Here is a 16,807-nt window from a genome sequence, read left to right on the forward strand (position 1 = left end):
GCATAACTCATCCTATAGCAAAACAATTTCGGTATAAAAACCGAGCTAAATTCTAATTAAAAGAGTTCTGGAAACCTAGTTTCAGTCATGAATGGATCTGATCAGATTCACCAGTACTTTTCAAAAACTTTACTTAAGAAAGGGAAGCACAATGGCTCAGCAGTTAAAGACAGCTGGAAAGATCACAGCCTGGGTTTGAGACCTGAGTGCTGCACGAAGGGGTGAGCCCAGGTTCAAGACCAAAAAAACACTGCACAACGGGGTGAACTCCTGTTCCTGGCCCAGCTCCTGCCTACCTAGCAGTTCTAAAGCATGCAAATGCGAGTAGATTAATAGATACCACCACTTCAGTGTTCCATCACCTTTGGCATATAGCCATGCTGGCCATATGACCAGGGGAAATGTCTTCGGACAATGCTGGCTCCCTTGGCTGAGCAACATGCTCTAGAGTCAGACACAACTGGACAGTGAAACCTTTACCTTTTTAACCTAATTAAGAAAGGCACCTTAGTAAAATGGTATGCCCAGACAATATACTATATTCAAAATACTTATATATAAATTTAAAAAATGACAGAAAAAAAAAGAAAGGCACCTTAGTCATAAGAGAAAAGTTATTCAGATCTCCTGAGTCCTGCACATTTTTTCCCAAGAGTGACGTCACAATGGCCTCTTTTTAAGAGTCATATAGAGACAAATGTATACATTTCTTGCCCAGCAGAGCACAGCCCATTCCCTTAGATCAGGAGTGTGCATCTATGGCAACTGCTGGCTCAGAAATGCTGGGAGTTGAAATCCACAAGTTGTAAAGTTTTGCTATAGTTCCCCATCCCTGCCTTAGATGTAATAAACAAGGGAAGTCAGGGGAAAGAAAACAGCTGAGTGAATGAACTGTACCAAGCACCTTTGATCACGTTCTCAAACTGAGAATAGAAAGGCATCCAAAAGAATTGGACCTGATACTACCATAGCCTTTTACAAACCAGACTCCCCAAATTGTAAGGATTAAGGCATGATGCATAGGACTAATTTTATCCCCCAAGAGTCCAGGAACAGGTTACACAAACTTACTAAGAATTATGTTTGATATGTACATGGCTAGATCTAAGAAGCCACAACCTGCTTGGGAAATCATTATCTATCAATAATCTATCATCTATCATCTATCATCTATCATCTATCTATCTATCTATCTATCTATCTATCTATCTATCTATCTATCTATCTCTTATGCTACCCATCTCCCTACAAGGTGACTAAAAACCATGTTAGAAGACCCACACCATAGTTCTTATTGAAACTCCTTCCATTACTAATTTCTTTCTAAGTAATACTCAAGATGCTGGCTTTCTAAAATAGCTTTTGCTGTGTGTGAATTTTTTTCCAATTGGTTCCAAATAAATGAGATAAATTCATAATGAACTTTAGACAAAAAGGTATATAGCATACCTGCTGTGCATCAAAGAAAACCTCCAGACCTCAGTTGATTTGCTGCTTTAATCAGATTTTCTTCCTATTTTCCTGGTTAAGCGTTTTAGCGACTATTAATTTAAATTAATTTATCTTAAGACAGCCTAGAGCACCTGTTTACCAACTGACTGAACATTTGCTTTGAAAAAGAGCTTTTTAGTAGGTATGTCGGTAGCTCAGTGAGAAATTGTCCATTATATTTGTGCATGCAATGCCAAATCCAGTCTAAACATCTGGATGACTGTGCAAGCAATCATAATATTATTTATAAGCCTCCCAACTCTCAGTGACTCCAGGCATTTAATTCCTTGTTATTGGGCATCCTAACTCTCACCAGGTTATAGGCTTATTTAACTAGAAGAGATATTTGAATTGTATGCATGGATTTTCAATGTGTTCCTTTCAAACTAGGTATGAAATAATAACAAAAGTTTGATTGTGCCTAACTCCATTTCCTCTTCCCTATATTCACATGGAAAAATCTATATATCATGGGGTCTTAATTATCTGGTGTATACATGCAAATATTAATAGCACAAGGATGGATTTTGGAAAAGACTTGTGTAAGTGTCAGATGCATTTGAAGTAGAGGTAGTCCTTGCTTATCAACCAGGACATTCAGCGACTGTTCAAAGTTACAACAGTGCTAAAAATGAGATTTATGACTGATCTTGAAATTGTGGCTGTTGCAGTGTCCCTGCTGTCACGTAATTGTGATTTGGGTACTTGGCAACTAGCTTGCATTTATGGTGGTCACAGTGTCTTACAGTCACATGATCGCCATTTGCAATATTCTCAGCCGTCTTCTGACAAAGTCAATGAGAAGTCAAAGTCAGGGAGTTGCAAATCACAGTCATATGACATCACACTTAATGATCCATGATGATTCACTTAATGACTGCAGCAGGAACTGGCAAAACTGAGGTCATAAATCAGCATGGTCAGGCTTAACAACCATACCACTTAGCAATAGAGTTGCTAGTTCCTATTGAGGTCAGGTTTACTCTTGAAGTATGGAAACTGCAGCTTATCAACTTGTAAATATAAAAGCCACCAGCTCAACTACATCCATGGGGACACAGAAGTAAAGTTGAGGTCCTCTCCCTTTGTACCTCTGCATGTGAATGTGACACCAATGCTTATACAAAAAAGACATCTTGATTTTTTTATTCCCTTCCTATGGATGCTAGTGCACTGGCTCCCAAATTGGATGAGTTTTAAAATAGTAACATTATAAGTCCATGGTCAGCAACATAAAAAGCAAACATTCTAAAACCTGACTCACTACACCTTATGCGTATGAATGCACTTCCTCAATGAAAGTTGCTAATCAGAGAGAATAATAAAAGTTACTGTCACAGATTCAAACACCTTCTGTGCTTTAACTCAAGTTCTGCAGATTTACATGCCTGGTATGAAGAAAGGATTCCTTGAGAGCTTTAATTGCCTGAGATGTAGCCCAGCAAAATATTGTTCAAATTTAAAGTTTGAATTTTGTTTGAATATAAAGTAAACCACAACCTACTTTTGGTAAGAGAGAACAATTACTCTTTTAGGGCTAGTGCTCTTCAACATGTTCATGAATGATCTAGATGGGGGAATAGAAGGAGAACTCATCAAATTTAGAGGTGACACCAAGTTAAGGAGCACTACTAACACCTGAGAGGAGATTCAGAATGAACTCGGCAGACTTGAGCATTGGGACCTAGCTAACAAGATGCAATTGAGCGGTGAGAAAAGAAAACTCCTCCATTTAGGAATGCAAAATCAAATGCACCAGAATAGAATAGTCAATACCTGGCTGAAGAATAGTAACTGTGGGAGAGATATATGTGTCCCTAGTGGGCCACCACTCCAGTATGAACCAGCAGTGTGCTGCAGCTGCAAAAAAAGCCAATGCAGTATTTAGGCTGCATCAACAAAGGGGGGGTAGCATCAAGATCACAGGTAGCAATCGTACGGCTTTATACTGCACTACTTAGGCCACACTTGGAATACTGCATCCAATTCTGGTCACCACAATAAAAGAAAGATGCTGAGACCCTAGAAAGAGTGCAGAGAAGAATAACGAAGATGAAGATAAATCATATGAGGAATGGTTAAGGGAACTATTTATGTCTATTCTAAAGAAGAGAAGAATTAGGGGTGACATGATACTTGTCTTCAGTTCACGAGGGGCTACTACAAAGAGTGGAGGTCAACTTATTCTTCAAAGTTCCTGAGAATAGGACAAGAAGCAATGATGGAAGCTCATTAAAGAGAGATCCAACCTGGAATTAAGGAGAAATTTCTTGACAGTGAGACCAACTAATCAATGGAACAGTTTGCCTCGTAGACTTGTGGGTGCTCAACTTCCACTGACAATCATTTGTCTAAAATGAGATAAGGTCTCCTGACATGGGCTGGGGGATCGGCTAAAAGACTTCCAAGGTCTCTTCCAATCCTATGATTCTAAGCCATTAGTGAAAAGAGCCTGAGTGGCGTAGGAGGCTAATGCCTCCTAAGGCAGCATTTAACATCCAGCTGCCTGCAATTACTGCGAGTTCAATTCTCACCAGGCTCAAAGTCAACTCAGCCTTCCATCCTTTCTAAGGTGGGTAAATTGAGGACCCAGTTTGTGGGGGCAATAAGCTGACTTTGTATAAATATACAAAAGTATGAAGGCTATTGCTTAACGCATTGTAAGCCGCCCTGAGTCTCCGGAGAAGGGCGGCATATAAATCAAATTTAAAAAATAAATAAATAAAAGTAAACAGCTGCTAGACATTGGTCTGTCTTCCTTTTTATCTGCCTCTCACCACTCTTTCTCCCTGCAACTTTTCAAGACTAATATGTTTCATCAAGAGTTTAACAGCGTGACTATTTTAAGCATTCTGCTTCCCCTGCCTTAGCAAAACCAGCCAGCTGATTATCTACAAATCCTATTTCTTTTTCAAAGGAAAGCTTGGGTCAAAAAGCACTCAATTATAATGAATTGCATGTGGCTGTAAAAGCAGTTAGAACTTAAAAGTGTTAAGGACTTTAGAAATTTGAGTGTGCCTTGCTTACTGTGCTACCTCAAATGGTGTGCTAAGCACAGAGGTAAACACCGAATGACCAACAGTAAATTTGTTTAGCTACTGCCATGTCAGTGATTTGCTAAGCCCATTAAATGAACGAATAAAAGCACATAGGATGCTTGTATTATAGCTCCTACAAAAAGCGTTCGCTATATTGAGAAGATGATGACTGGGAGTTGGTGCTCTGGTCAGCAGCATGATTACTGCAATACACAAGATATAAATCTGCAATTTAGTTCACTGGCAAATAGTTTCCATTCACATCTGGGGGATTTTGTACCTTAGCAAGGAGCCTGGGCAATTTCGCTGCCTTTGCAAAATTTCATATCAGGCAGTTTCAAGGCAGTGACTGGTGGGTTTCCTCTATCCTTCTATCTATTGGCAGAAGGTCTATCATCCCGTAAAATGAAGCCTTCTTGAAGTCAACCTATTCAGAAGATATTTATACTTATGTCAAAGCACCCCCATCCCAGAAGTCTGCCTAAATGTTTAGAAGAGTTGGTTTGAAATATAAGGCAGAGAAGGTGGAATTGGAAAGCACTCACTGCTACTGTATTTCTAGAGCAGAGGTCTCTCCAACCTTGGCAACTTTAAGCCTGATGGACTTCAACTCCCAGAATTCTGGGAGTTGAAGTCCGCCAGGCTTAAAGTTGCCAAGGTTGGAGACTCCTGTTCTAGAGCTTCCACCAACTGAAACCAATTTCCCCCATGAATCTATGTTAGTCAGAGAAGCAGCCTCCTCTCTCACAAACCTTCATCCCTCTTTGTGTTTGTGAATGTGTATTTATCATCCACTTTGCCTACTTTATGATCTTGCCCTGCACACAGACCCATACAGAGACTCACACAAAACGTAATCCACAACTGGATTCTTGTGCGATGAATCTATTGATCTCCTTAGAATTCAGTGATTCAAGGTTAAGAGACAAAAGGTGTTCAGTCTCTCTCCCAACTAAGGGCAAAATAGCCAAGGCCAAGGACCAGCAACTGGATGGGGAAGATGTGTTTCAGCAGCATTTGCCGAACCATCTGGAACATTTCTTACATCCCCATAATCAGGGGTGGGCTTCAAAAATTTAAGCAAGGGGTTCTCTGCCCAGTTGCTGGGTGGGCGTGGCCAAGGTGGATGTGGCCTAGTCGGCCTCCTGTACCATGGCAGGCAGGGCGTTTTTGCTCTCCCCGGGCTCTGGAGGCTTTCTTTGAGCCTCTGGGAGGGCGAAAATGGCCTCCCCAGGCTCGGAGGCCCTCTAGAGGATGGAAATGGGCCAATAGGCTACCGAACTTCTGGTAGGCCTGTTTTTCGCCCTCCCTGAGGCTCTGCGCATGCCCTGCACTTACCTGCATCCAAAACGAGTTGTGTGGGGACTCCTAGGAGGGGTGGGTGGGGCGGGGCCAGCCAGGAGTGGGATTTGGGGGTTCTCCGAACTGCACATAATCTTAGCTAGAGGTTCTCCCGAACCCCTGCAAACCCCCAGCAACCCAACCCTGCCCATAATCCCTTGTGTCATCCATTCTTTATGAAATGTTTCATGTTGGAAAAAGAAGGGCCACTTTTAAATTGGAACAGCAGCTGGCTTAGCAGTGGTTGGGGATGAGACTTAGGTGATATGTCCCTCAAACACAGCAAAGAGTTTTCTACTGCAGCAGCCAGGATGGGACAATGAACCCACCAACAAAACATATTCAGAAGTAAATCTCCACCTTCCTTCCCCTCCCCCCACAAGAGTACTTTTCTTAGGCCCAATTGAGGAATTCTTGATATAATCTCATACTCTAATGATGACATTTCTTTCAAATGTGCATGGGCAAACTTGGCTACCATTAAAGATTTTTAATATATTGTTCTCAGCAAACAAACTGAGCAGTCTTAACACCTCTTTGATTCAAACATTGATACAATCACAGAAGTATTTTCTGGGTGCACACTGTTCTCCTGATATGCATCAGCAGTGTTTTTTCCTAGAATGTCCATAGGGCATGCATGATTGCTTTGGCATTCCATAAATTTCTGGAAAATACTGGTGAAGAGAAAGTCCCATGCCACTGAATCATAAAAAGAAAATTAAAGACCTCTTATCCACCTTGTAAGTAGGGATAGTCCTCAATTTACAATCACAATTGAGCCCAAAATTCCCATTACTAAGCAAGGCAGTTGTTAAGTCAGTTGCACCCATTTTACAAGTTTTTTTTTTGCCACAGTTGTTAAACGAATCACTGTAGTTGCTAAGTGAATCATGCAGTTGTTAAATGAATCTGTTTCCCCCCCCCATTAACTTTGCTTGTTGGAAGTCGGCTGGTAACGTTAAAAATGGTGATCCCATCACCCCAAGAGAGCGCAACTATCATAAATATGAGCCGTGGTGGCGCAGTGGTTAGAGTGCAGTACTACAGGCTACTTGTGCTGATCACCGGCTGCCAGCAGTTTGGCAGATCGAATCTCACCAGGCTCAAGGTTGACTCAGCCTTCCATCCTTCCGAGGTCAGTAAAATGAGGACCCAGATTGTTGGGGGCAATATGCTGACTCCGTAAACCATTTAGAGAGGGCTGTAAAAGCAGTATGAAGCGGTATATAAGTCGAAGTGCTATTGGTATTGCTATAAATACATGCAAATTTTGATCACGTGACCATGGGGGGATGTTATGATTGCAGGTCTGAAAACTGGTCATAAGTCATTTTTTTCAGTCCTGTTGTAACTTTGAACAGTCAATAAACAATGGTTGTAAATTGAGGACCACCTGTATTAGAAATAGGCACGCTTTTATGTTTTTATTTTGTTTTGTTTTGATTTTTTTTAAAAAAACCCCTGATCCTGCCCCTCCAATCTGGAATAGTAAAAGGGGGGGGGGTAACATAGAATAATTTGTTCAGATCTCTGTATTGTATGAAATAATCTAATAGGTTGAAATATCAGATACACATTTCTCTTGAAATTGCAGGATCTGGATCCCATCTGAAAACAGAACATTAAACTTTGGAATTTATAGGGTGTTTTTTTTTTAATCTAGTACACCACCTTCAGATTAACCCTCAGCTCCGCTTTTCATATTCATTCTCTGATAGTGCGTCAAAGGATCTTTGCAAAAAGGGTTTGGAAACAGTGTTTGCATATGTTTAAATAACAGCAACATCCAACAGTTCTGTTATCTGTCTTGAATTTTGGGAACTTTAATTTAATTATGTCCATAAAAATTCTCTAGGATTCCAGCTCAAAACTGTTAGAACTTGTAAACCTGGAAAACAATGATATTGTATTCAGATTCTTTCCCAATTGTTTGAAAAGTCCAATCTGATAAAGAGTTTTGAAGAAATTGAAAGATACTTTATGACTAGGAGGAGGAGGAGGAGGAGGAGGAGGAGGAGGAGGAGGAGGAGGAGGAGGAGGAGGAGGAGGAGGAGGGGGACATGGAATAGTGGTTATGAAGGAGAAGGGTTGGGGGAAGAGAAGGAAAACGAAGAGAAGAAGAAGAGGCCAACAGAGTATTCCACTCATTAACAGGCTACTCATTATGTTACTTCTGATTGTATCACTGTGGAAACAATCCTTTGGAAGCAACAACATTACTATTATAATTGAACACCAGCTTGTCAACAACAAGTCTGTTGAATCAACAATTGCTTTTATTCCAGACTCTCCTCTGGAACTCTTGCCAGAGGCAAGGAACATAATGCAAGTACAGACACTTGATTAATTACATGATCATTTAATAACAAATTAGAGAGAAGTTTGACTGATTCATGAATAGTTCTTTTAATTTACTCCTAGCATTCTTACCTTAATGGTTCTCAGATATTTTAATCCAGAGATAATAACAACAAACAACACAAATTCACTAGGAATTAAAAATTAAAACTGTTTTCCCCCCAGTACAGCTTGCAGACTTCTTTTTCTTCCTTTCAGCTGACACTTGCCATTAAAGTAAAATTCCAAAGAAAGTAATTGCATCAAATAATGGATATTAGAACAACTTGAATAATAGCCTCATTTTATGCGTTATACTGGATCAAGCATACAAACAGACAAAGTACACCCTATGTGCTTAACACATAAAATGGATACCTGTAGGAGTACAGCAGAATGCACAAAGGCTAGCATGAGGCTAAAACCCGGGTTACACACTGAATGCCAGACTGCATGAAAGTCCCTATGTACATATAGGTGTATTTGTGTAGGACCCCCCCCCCTTGGAGGAAATGAACTCAGTTCATGGGAGGGGGGAGCATGGCCAGCAGGACACATAAGCGCTAGGGGCAGAGCACAGTCCTGTTCCCTTCCTCCTCTTGTTCACTGAAAGCATGAAAAGGTTCATCAGAATTGCACTAGGGTCCATCTGAAACATATAGAAACAGTAAACATCACAGTGGCAACTGTAATAACAATGGCAACGAAATGGATTCTAGATCGATGGGTAATGTAAAGGTAGTCCTCGACTTACAACTTTTCATTTAGCGACCGTTTGAAGTTACAATGGCATTGAAAAAGTGACTTGTGACCATTTTTCACATTGAAAGCCATTGTAGCATCCTCGTGGTCAAAATTTGGGATGCTTGGCAACTGGCTCATATTTATGACGGTTGCAGGGTCCCAGGGTCACGCAATCCACCTTTTGCGATTTTCTGACAAGCAAAGTCAATGGGCAAGCCAGATCCACTTCACAACTGCATGACTAACTTCACAACGGCACTGCTTCACTTCTTCACGGTGATGACAAAGGTTGTAAAATGGGGCAAAACTCACTTAACAACTCTCTCGGTTAGCAATGGAAATTTGAGGCTCAGCTATGGTCGTAAATTGAGGACCACCTGTATATATTTGAGTCAACATGTTCGCCAAGAAGGACCAGAGATTCCATTTATTGGAAAATGTTGGCAGCTGCCACATATTGGATGCTAGAGTAACTCTAAAAGAACAGGCTGAAGGAGTTTATCTGCATGAGTTGGAGCCGCTGTCTAGTATACACAATACACAATGCACAATCTGAGTGGACAGCTTTTGCGTATAACTGAGGTGGTCACTGCATTGCAAAATTCCTCAGGAATACACAATTGGCATGGAATTGCTCTGTAATTTGTGCTTCAGTTTGGAAGTTTATTTGATTAAATAATCTAGGAATTTGAATGGAATGAATTTCTCCTCCACCTCTGGTGCTTGTTTTTGTCTGCACTGAGGACAAACATTTCATCTCCCTTAAACAAGATCAAGAAAAACCAGTTGTAGGAACAGATTTCAATGTGTAGAAATATGTACTCTGGTTGGATTAATGTAATTAAGTAATAACATTAAAGTAATTAAAAGTTTAGAGATGGAGAGCAGGTGCTTGGATTTGTTTTTGGAAAAATCTGGCTTATTTTGTGATAAACCTGTACATGTTGGACAAGAGACTTTAAATGAAGGTTAGTTACATACTTGGACTCAAATTTATCTGCACAATTCACTGCCTTCCTAGCTTGTGATGTTCATTAAAAATAGCCATTCTTTGTGGGAAAAAAGGAAAGGAAAGAAGGGGAGGGGAGGGTAGAGTAAGGTGGGATGGGGGAGGGGAGGAAAGGAAAGGAAAGGAAAGGAAAGGAAAGGAAAGGAAAGGAAAGGAAAGGAAAGGAAAGGAAAGGAAAGGAAAGGAAAGGAAAGGAAAGGACTACACTGACTAGTTACTGTTCAAGATTACATGTTGGAAAAAATGAACTTTGATAGGGTTATCCAATATGATATTATTTAATGGTTTTAATGATACTCCTTTTAAATTATTTTCTTAGGTTTCTTCCTCTTTTGGTTTAAGTAGTAGTAGTAATATTTTTATTGGCATAAAGCTAAGGCCACAATTTAGAGGACAGTTGCAATTTTTTGGAAAAAAAATATGACTTAGCCATGGGAGTCAAGCTTAGACTTCTAAGTCCAAGTAAGCATGTACATCTGTTTCTACATGCTTAGCAAGGGCATACAAGTTCCAAATCAAGCAACAACATTGTACTCTTTAAATTATTATTTATGGCTACAGAATAAGCTGTCTTTATTATGAAGTGAACTTACTGTGTATTTATTTTACAACTGTTTAAGTGCATGTGTCAAAAATCTGTCATACTGATACAGCTTTTGTAATTTGTTCTGTTCCAGTGTAGTGTATTTTGTGAGTTAGGATTTTTAACACAGTTGAAATAGGCAAAACATTCATTTCTTCAAAAATGACAACTAACACCTATTGATCACGTAAACTAACACTATTACTGAATATTGGGGATCCACTGACATTGCTTACAGTTAGGTTGGTGCAACTTAGCAATATCCATCAGGGCGGTCAAAACAGGAATGATGCCAGTTGTGGCATTCCAATCCAATTCTTTGGGATGTACAATGATTTACACAAATATACAAAACGGCAGGGCTTCAGTTGTGTTTCAAAACCACCATCTTGCCTGTTTTGAGCTGCAGATGCCACTGATCCAATTTCTCTTGGAAATATAAGCACAACTGTAACATCTCTGCCAGCATGGGGGTAACTGTAAAGATATACTGTACAGTTCAATAAGTATTTCATTTTTATTTTATGAAGTTGTAAATTTATATCACCGAAATAAATTAAAAGTTTACTAGAGATTGCCTGAGTGTGCACCGGTATGTTGCATATGGTTCCATTTTAGTGGAATGTCAGTAAAATCTAGGTTAGTGTTTAGATTGGAGATTTGGTGTGCATAAACAAGTGTGAGCACACCTGGGATGGAAGTGGGCTTCGGTTACACTTGTGGCCTATTGCCCCAAATGTGGCAAAACGTATCAGTATTGTTCATACCGTTACCAGGAAATGATGCAAATACGATGGGCATGACCAAAGCTATAATCTATCCTTTATCAATATTTGAAAATCGTGGGCAACCAAGATTGTGTGGTGGGTCATAGATAGTGTCATGAAGAACATGCTTTTTCAGTTAGGGTTCAGATGTGAACATAGACTGAAACAGCACTGGTCATTTTGGTATGTATCTTTATTAGGGATATGGGTGATCGAAAACAATCCTATTACACCTCTTGGCTGTGTACAGAACCATTGGCCATGCTGTTGTCCTGGTGAAGGATGGTGTGGGAGGTACTCTTTTGCTCCTTCCTGATTGGACAGTTTTAGCCATTATTTATTAAGGACCAGCAGTTCAGACCTTGACTCCTTGAGTGCTCTCCTGAAGCTATTTAAATTCTGCATGGATTCTGCATTGGGAGAGGTCATTATTTGGCTTCCAGAAGTTGTGAGGGACTAGATCAGGGGTGTCAAACTTGATTTCATTAAGGGCCGCATCAGGGTTGTGTTTAATCTCGGAAGGGGCAGGGAAGCGTGGCCAGAGTGGGCATGGCCAGCTTGATGTCACACGTGTCTGGGACACCTGTGGTGTCCCGAGCACTCTGCCAGCGAAAATGGGCCCCCGAGCTCCATTTTTGGCTGCAATGGCCTCCTGCAACCTTCTGCCAGTGAAAACAGAGTTTGGGTGGGCTGCATGCAGCCCTCCCGACCTCCATTTTTGCTGGCAGAGGCACTACAGGTAAGTCCTTTGCTGTTTCCAGGGTGGCCCTGCAGGCCAGATCTAAGCACCCCATGGACTGGATCTTGCCCACGAGCCTTGAATTCAACTCCCCTGGACTAGATGGAACACAGCTAAATTGGAAGCCTGCAGCAAAGTTAATTAATGAAAACCCCCCCCAAAAAAGAAAAAAAAGATATGGAATGAACTCAAAGAGATAGAACGCATGGAAACAATAATTGGATGACATTCCTCTGAACGCTGCATATGCTTGCGACAAAAAAAAAGTAGATAAAAAGTAACACAGAAATGCTGTGAAAAATGCTGAAAAATGACAAGACTGCAAGTGAAGATGGAAAACATTAAAATACAGATGTGGTTTGCTTACAGAATGGCAGTGCAACTTGTTTCAAGTATGCACAAAGGTAGCCTCTGTGCCCGACAACTGGAAGGAAGTTGTTAACTCATCCCCTATACTAAACATAGGGTAACTTGTGTAAACGTCACAACTACAGAGGAAATTAGTTTGTTGACTTGCCAAGTGTGACTGGAAAGGTGTTTGGCAGAATTCTGTCCATATAGGTGACCACGAGCAAAATCGGGGAAATCATGCTGAATTGATTTTTCTCTTCCACAGGACCCTGTGAATTGTATAGATGTGACAAGCCTTGTACTTTTGTTGATTTATAGAATATGTGTGATAAAGTGAGCAGGCTTAAACTATGGAATGTTTTATGCAAATATGGAGTTGAAGGTTAGATCCTGAATGCATTAAGGGCATTATGTGCTGGAAGTAAAGGATGTATGAGAATAAACAGGACGCTTAGTAAACGTGCAGCACTGAGCAAGGATTAAGACAAGGATATATAATGTTCCCATGGTTGTTTAAATGTATTTCAAATGTATTTGTGGGTAAAGAAATGCTTGCAGTGATGGTAGAAATGTGCTCACTGGGGATGGGAATATTTGTGTACTTATGTATGCAACATGATACAGTGTTGATGATTGATATTTTCAACATTAGACTGTGGGATGGCTCTGAAAATGCTTAAGTCTGAGATCATGGTGGTTGTTTTCCACAGAGAATATGGAGTGAAGAATTGTAAGTTAAAGATGAATGGCAAAATAACCCAATTCTGAGCAAGTGGATTATTCTAAAGAAACAATGGAAAAATTTTAACATGTATAAATGGTCGTAGAAAGATAATAAGCTTTCTAATAATATAGATATTTCTATAATAGCTTTATAATAAGCTATTATAATGGAAGAACATGTATCAAAAGAAGTTAAATTCATTACATGAAAGAAAGCCCATTCAGTTACATGGACATGATAGTAAATACAACTAGCCCTTGACTTTTGAGCCCCAAATTTATATTTATTAAGTGAGTTTTGCCCCATTTTACGACCTTTCTTGCCACAGTTGTTAAATGAAGCATTGCAGTTGTTAAGTTAGTAACCTGGTTGTTAAGTGAATCTGGCTTCCCCGTTGACTTTGCTTGTCAGAAGTTTGCAAAAAAGCTGATGACATGACCCTGGAACACTGCAGCCAGTTGCAGTGAACCAGTTGCCAAGTATCTGAATTTTGATCATGGGACTGTGGGGATGTTGCAACGATGGTAAGTGTGAAAAACAGTCATAAGTCACTTTTTTCAGTGCCGTTGTAACTTTGAACGGTCACTATATGAACTGCTGTAAGTCGAGGACTACCTGTATGTTAGGAATAATGTAAGAATAAGGCAAATACAATGGACATGGCTCCTTCTAAAGAAGGAGCGTGCTAAAGAAGGAATAGGGTTAGAAATGGATGAGTCCTGAATGAATGTGCATTGAATACACAAATGAATTGCCGTTGCAGAAGACATAGGCTGTGGAGAGAACATATGAACACAAACAAATAGAGACGGGGAAGGGGAGGTTAGAGAGAAAGGGAAAGGGAAAGGGGAGACAGAGGAAGTCAGATGGAACTGATAAAATCCTCAAAAAGAGAGAGAGGTAAGAATTTGAAAGAACAAAAAAGCAATGTCCGATTTAGTGCATGGATACGGTGGAAGTAAGCATGATTTTCCAGATCAACAAAATAGAAATAGATACAGTTATATAGATATATATAAGAATATATACCGTAAGCAATAGTACTATCGGACTATACATGATTATAGATTAAAACATATAGAGTGATATATGTATAGAGTGTTATGGTACAACTATGAAAATAATGGTTATAACTATGACGTACAACATTATGTATTTAAAAAAGACCATATTGTATGACTACGAGAATAATGGTTATACTCAGGGTGTATAATACTATCTATACTTAAAAAGGACTTGATATAGCCAGTACACTGTCATTGCAAAACTGGAAATGTGATGTATAATAAAGGAAAATGCATAATAAAAATATTTTTTTTAAAAAAAATCATGATTTTCCAGGAAGGAAGATATTAAAATGCTTCAAATGTTATTGATGTAAACTAGTAATATTTTATTTATTTTCTTATTTCATTATTGTGCCTTTCTTTGGCTCACAATTTCTTGTTCAGTTTCTAATGCTTTAAATAAGGCTGCTTATCCCAAAAGGGAATAGGTGATAGAAATGTGTGTATGTCTGCTATTGGTTTTACCTCAAAGTCTATGGAGTCAACTATCCTTTTTATCTGCTCAAATATCTCTGATTTCATCCAAAACCTGTCACAGTTTGATCACCATTTGACCTTCACTGTTCAACAGATTTAACAATCAGTAAAACTTACTTCACCTGCTGAATTTGTAATTATATTCATTCAAAAAAACATATTTTAAACTTTAAAGGTCAATATTTGTTCTCTGGCCAAAGAAATAAAAGATAAATAGAATATAAATATTAGATTTATTCCATTTGAAAATGTTAACAATGGGGCAATCTTAACCACACCTAATAAAATAAGCTTTATTAAGGCCCATAGGTTGTAATCTGAAAAAACATGTATATGGTTAGATGGATAGCCTGTTACTTAGCATTCATAATCAATTTCAGAAAGGGGGAAATCAATCATAAATTACATGCGCATAGGGAAGACACCTATTTACCTATAGACATACATACACATAAATATATATAAATATGTACTTACACGTGTCAGGCTTGAGTTGACTATTTGTAATTCCAAAATATTGAGGATTTTCAATTACAGGAATCTTTGTCATTCCAATAATCACTGCATCCGGGCCTCCCTCAGAAGAAGATGGTGTGTTGCTTCCATTAGAGATGTGATGAAGGGGACTTGCCGAATCGTCGTCATTGCTGATAACTGAAGAAGGGCCTAAAGTTAGAAACAAAGATTCCCCTGTAACTTGGCAAAATTCTTCCCTCCCTCTACTCTCTCCTAGGCTCTCAAGAGCCCAACGCACTCAGAAATGACACTCAGTGACTTTATCTTCAGCACCACCGAGGTAGGATGGCTATCAAAGGAACTGAGAGTACTTCTGCATAGCTGTTGGCCCCCCCTTTCAGATTTTGGGAGGAGGCTTGTCCCACCTCAGTAGTGTCCCACAGAGCCACCCAGTACTCTTTCCAGAGCTAACAGAAAAAAGCAATAAATAAATAAATAGCCACTAGTTATTGAGCAGATCCTGGGCTCCTTATTCCCTCACCGTGTTTCAGCACTGAAGAAAAAATGAGAAACTAATTGGCCCACTGAGGTGGAGCAATAAAACAATCCCTATGACTGTGAAAGGTAGATGGATGGATGTAAAGATAGAAAAAAAAAGCTACAAAAACAATACACAGTTAGTAAATAATAACAGAAAGGAAAAGAATACTGTCAGCAATCTAAGCCAATTTCATATATATCATATCTTAAGGTTATTAAAAAATTCTAATTTAAAGATAAAAAAATAACAATATAGTTAGTCCTTGACCTATGATCACAACTGAGCCCAACATTTCTGTAGCTAAGTAAGACAGCTATTGGGTGAGTTTTGCCCCATTTTATGACCTTTCTTGTCCCAATTGTTAAGTGAATAGCTGCAGTTGTTAAGTTAATAACACCATGGTTAAGTGAATTTGGCTTCCCCATTGACTTTGCTTGTCAGAAGCTATCAACAGAGGATCACATGACCCTGGGACACTGCAACCATCTAAAATATGAACCAGTTGCCAAGCATCTGAATTTTGATCACATGATCCTGGGGATGCTGCAATGCTCTTGTGAAAAATGTTTATTAGCCACTTTTTCAGTGCTGTTCTATCTTGGAACAGTCACTAAACAAATGATTGTAAGTCGAGGACTACCTGTACTCTATTGTTGTAAAATATAATGAAGGCTGTACCAAAAGGAAACATATTGCATGCTGGATGCATAGATTACACATCTCCTTAATCCAATCCTTAATATCTGGAATAATACTTTTGTTGTTCTTGTCAATATCATCATCACCACCACCACTACTTTAGTAAGTATTCAGGACATAAGTTTCATTAGGTCAGGGCTGGATGGTAAAAAGGCTCACACTCTCTTTATGGAAGGGAGGGTGGAAAAGTCAGCAGCCACAGAGCAGGATGAGGTAGGAGTTCTCACTTGTGGAAAATTTCCTGTGTTGGACCTCCATCAAACACATTACAAAAGTGCTTTCACGATATTTTGTTTTGAACTGAGCTGGTTATTAATTGTCTCTCATTCCCAGGACCCAAGCATAGAGTGCCACATGCCAGGAACATCAATGCAGTCCTTGTGTTAGAAGCTCCTTCAAGCATTCAGCGCGGTCCTGATTGATTCATGTCTCCATACTTC

General features: G+C 39.4%; 1 protein-coding gene across 16 annotated transcripts in view; it reads right to left on the reverse strand.

Annotated features, from left to right (window-relative positions):
• NTRK2 (neurotrophic receptor tyrosine kinase 2) overlaps positions 1–16,807 on the reverse strand; it is a 208,126-nt gene that overhangs the window by 70,869 nt on the left and 120,450 nt on the right. For 11 of the 16 annotated variants that reach the window (XM_034410144.3, XM_034410142.3, XM_034410141.3 and 8 more), the window contains one exon: positions 15,149–15,337. In XM_034410144.3, coding sequence (XP_034266035.1) covers positions 15,149–15,337 — 189 coding nt within the window. The remainder of the gene's footprint in view (positions 1–15,148; positions 15,338–16,807) is intronic. The other 5 variants (XM_087886078.1, XM_087886081.1, XM_087886077.1 and 2 more) reach the window with 1 other exon arrangement.

The sequence above is a fragment of the Pantherophis guttatus genome, chromosome 2 (assembly GCF_059756535.1).
Source record: "Pantherophis guttatus breed Tessera chromosome 2, ASM5975653v1, whole genome shotgun sequence".
Classification (NCBI taxonomy): domain Eukaryota; kingdom Metazoa; phylum Chordata; class Lepidosauria; order Squamata; family Colubridae; genus Pantherophis; species Pantherophis guttatus.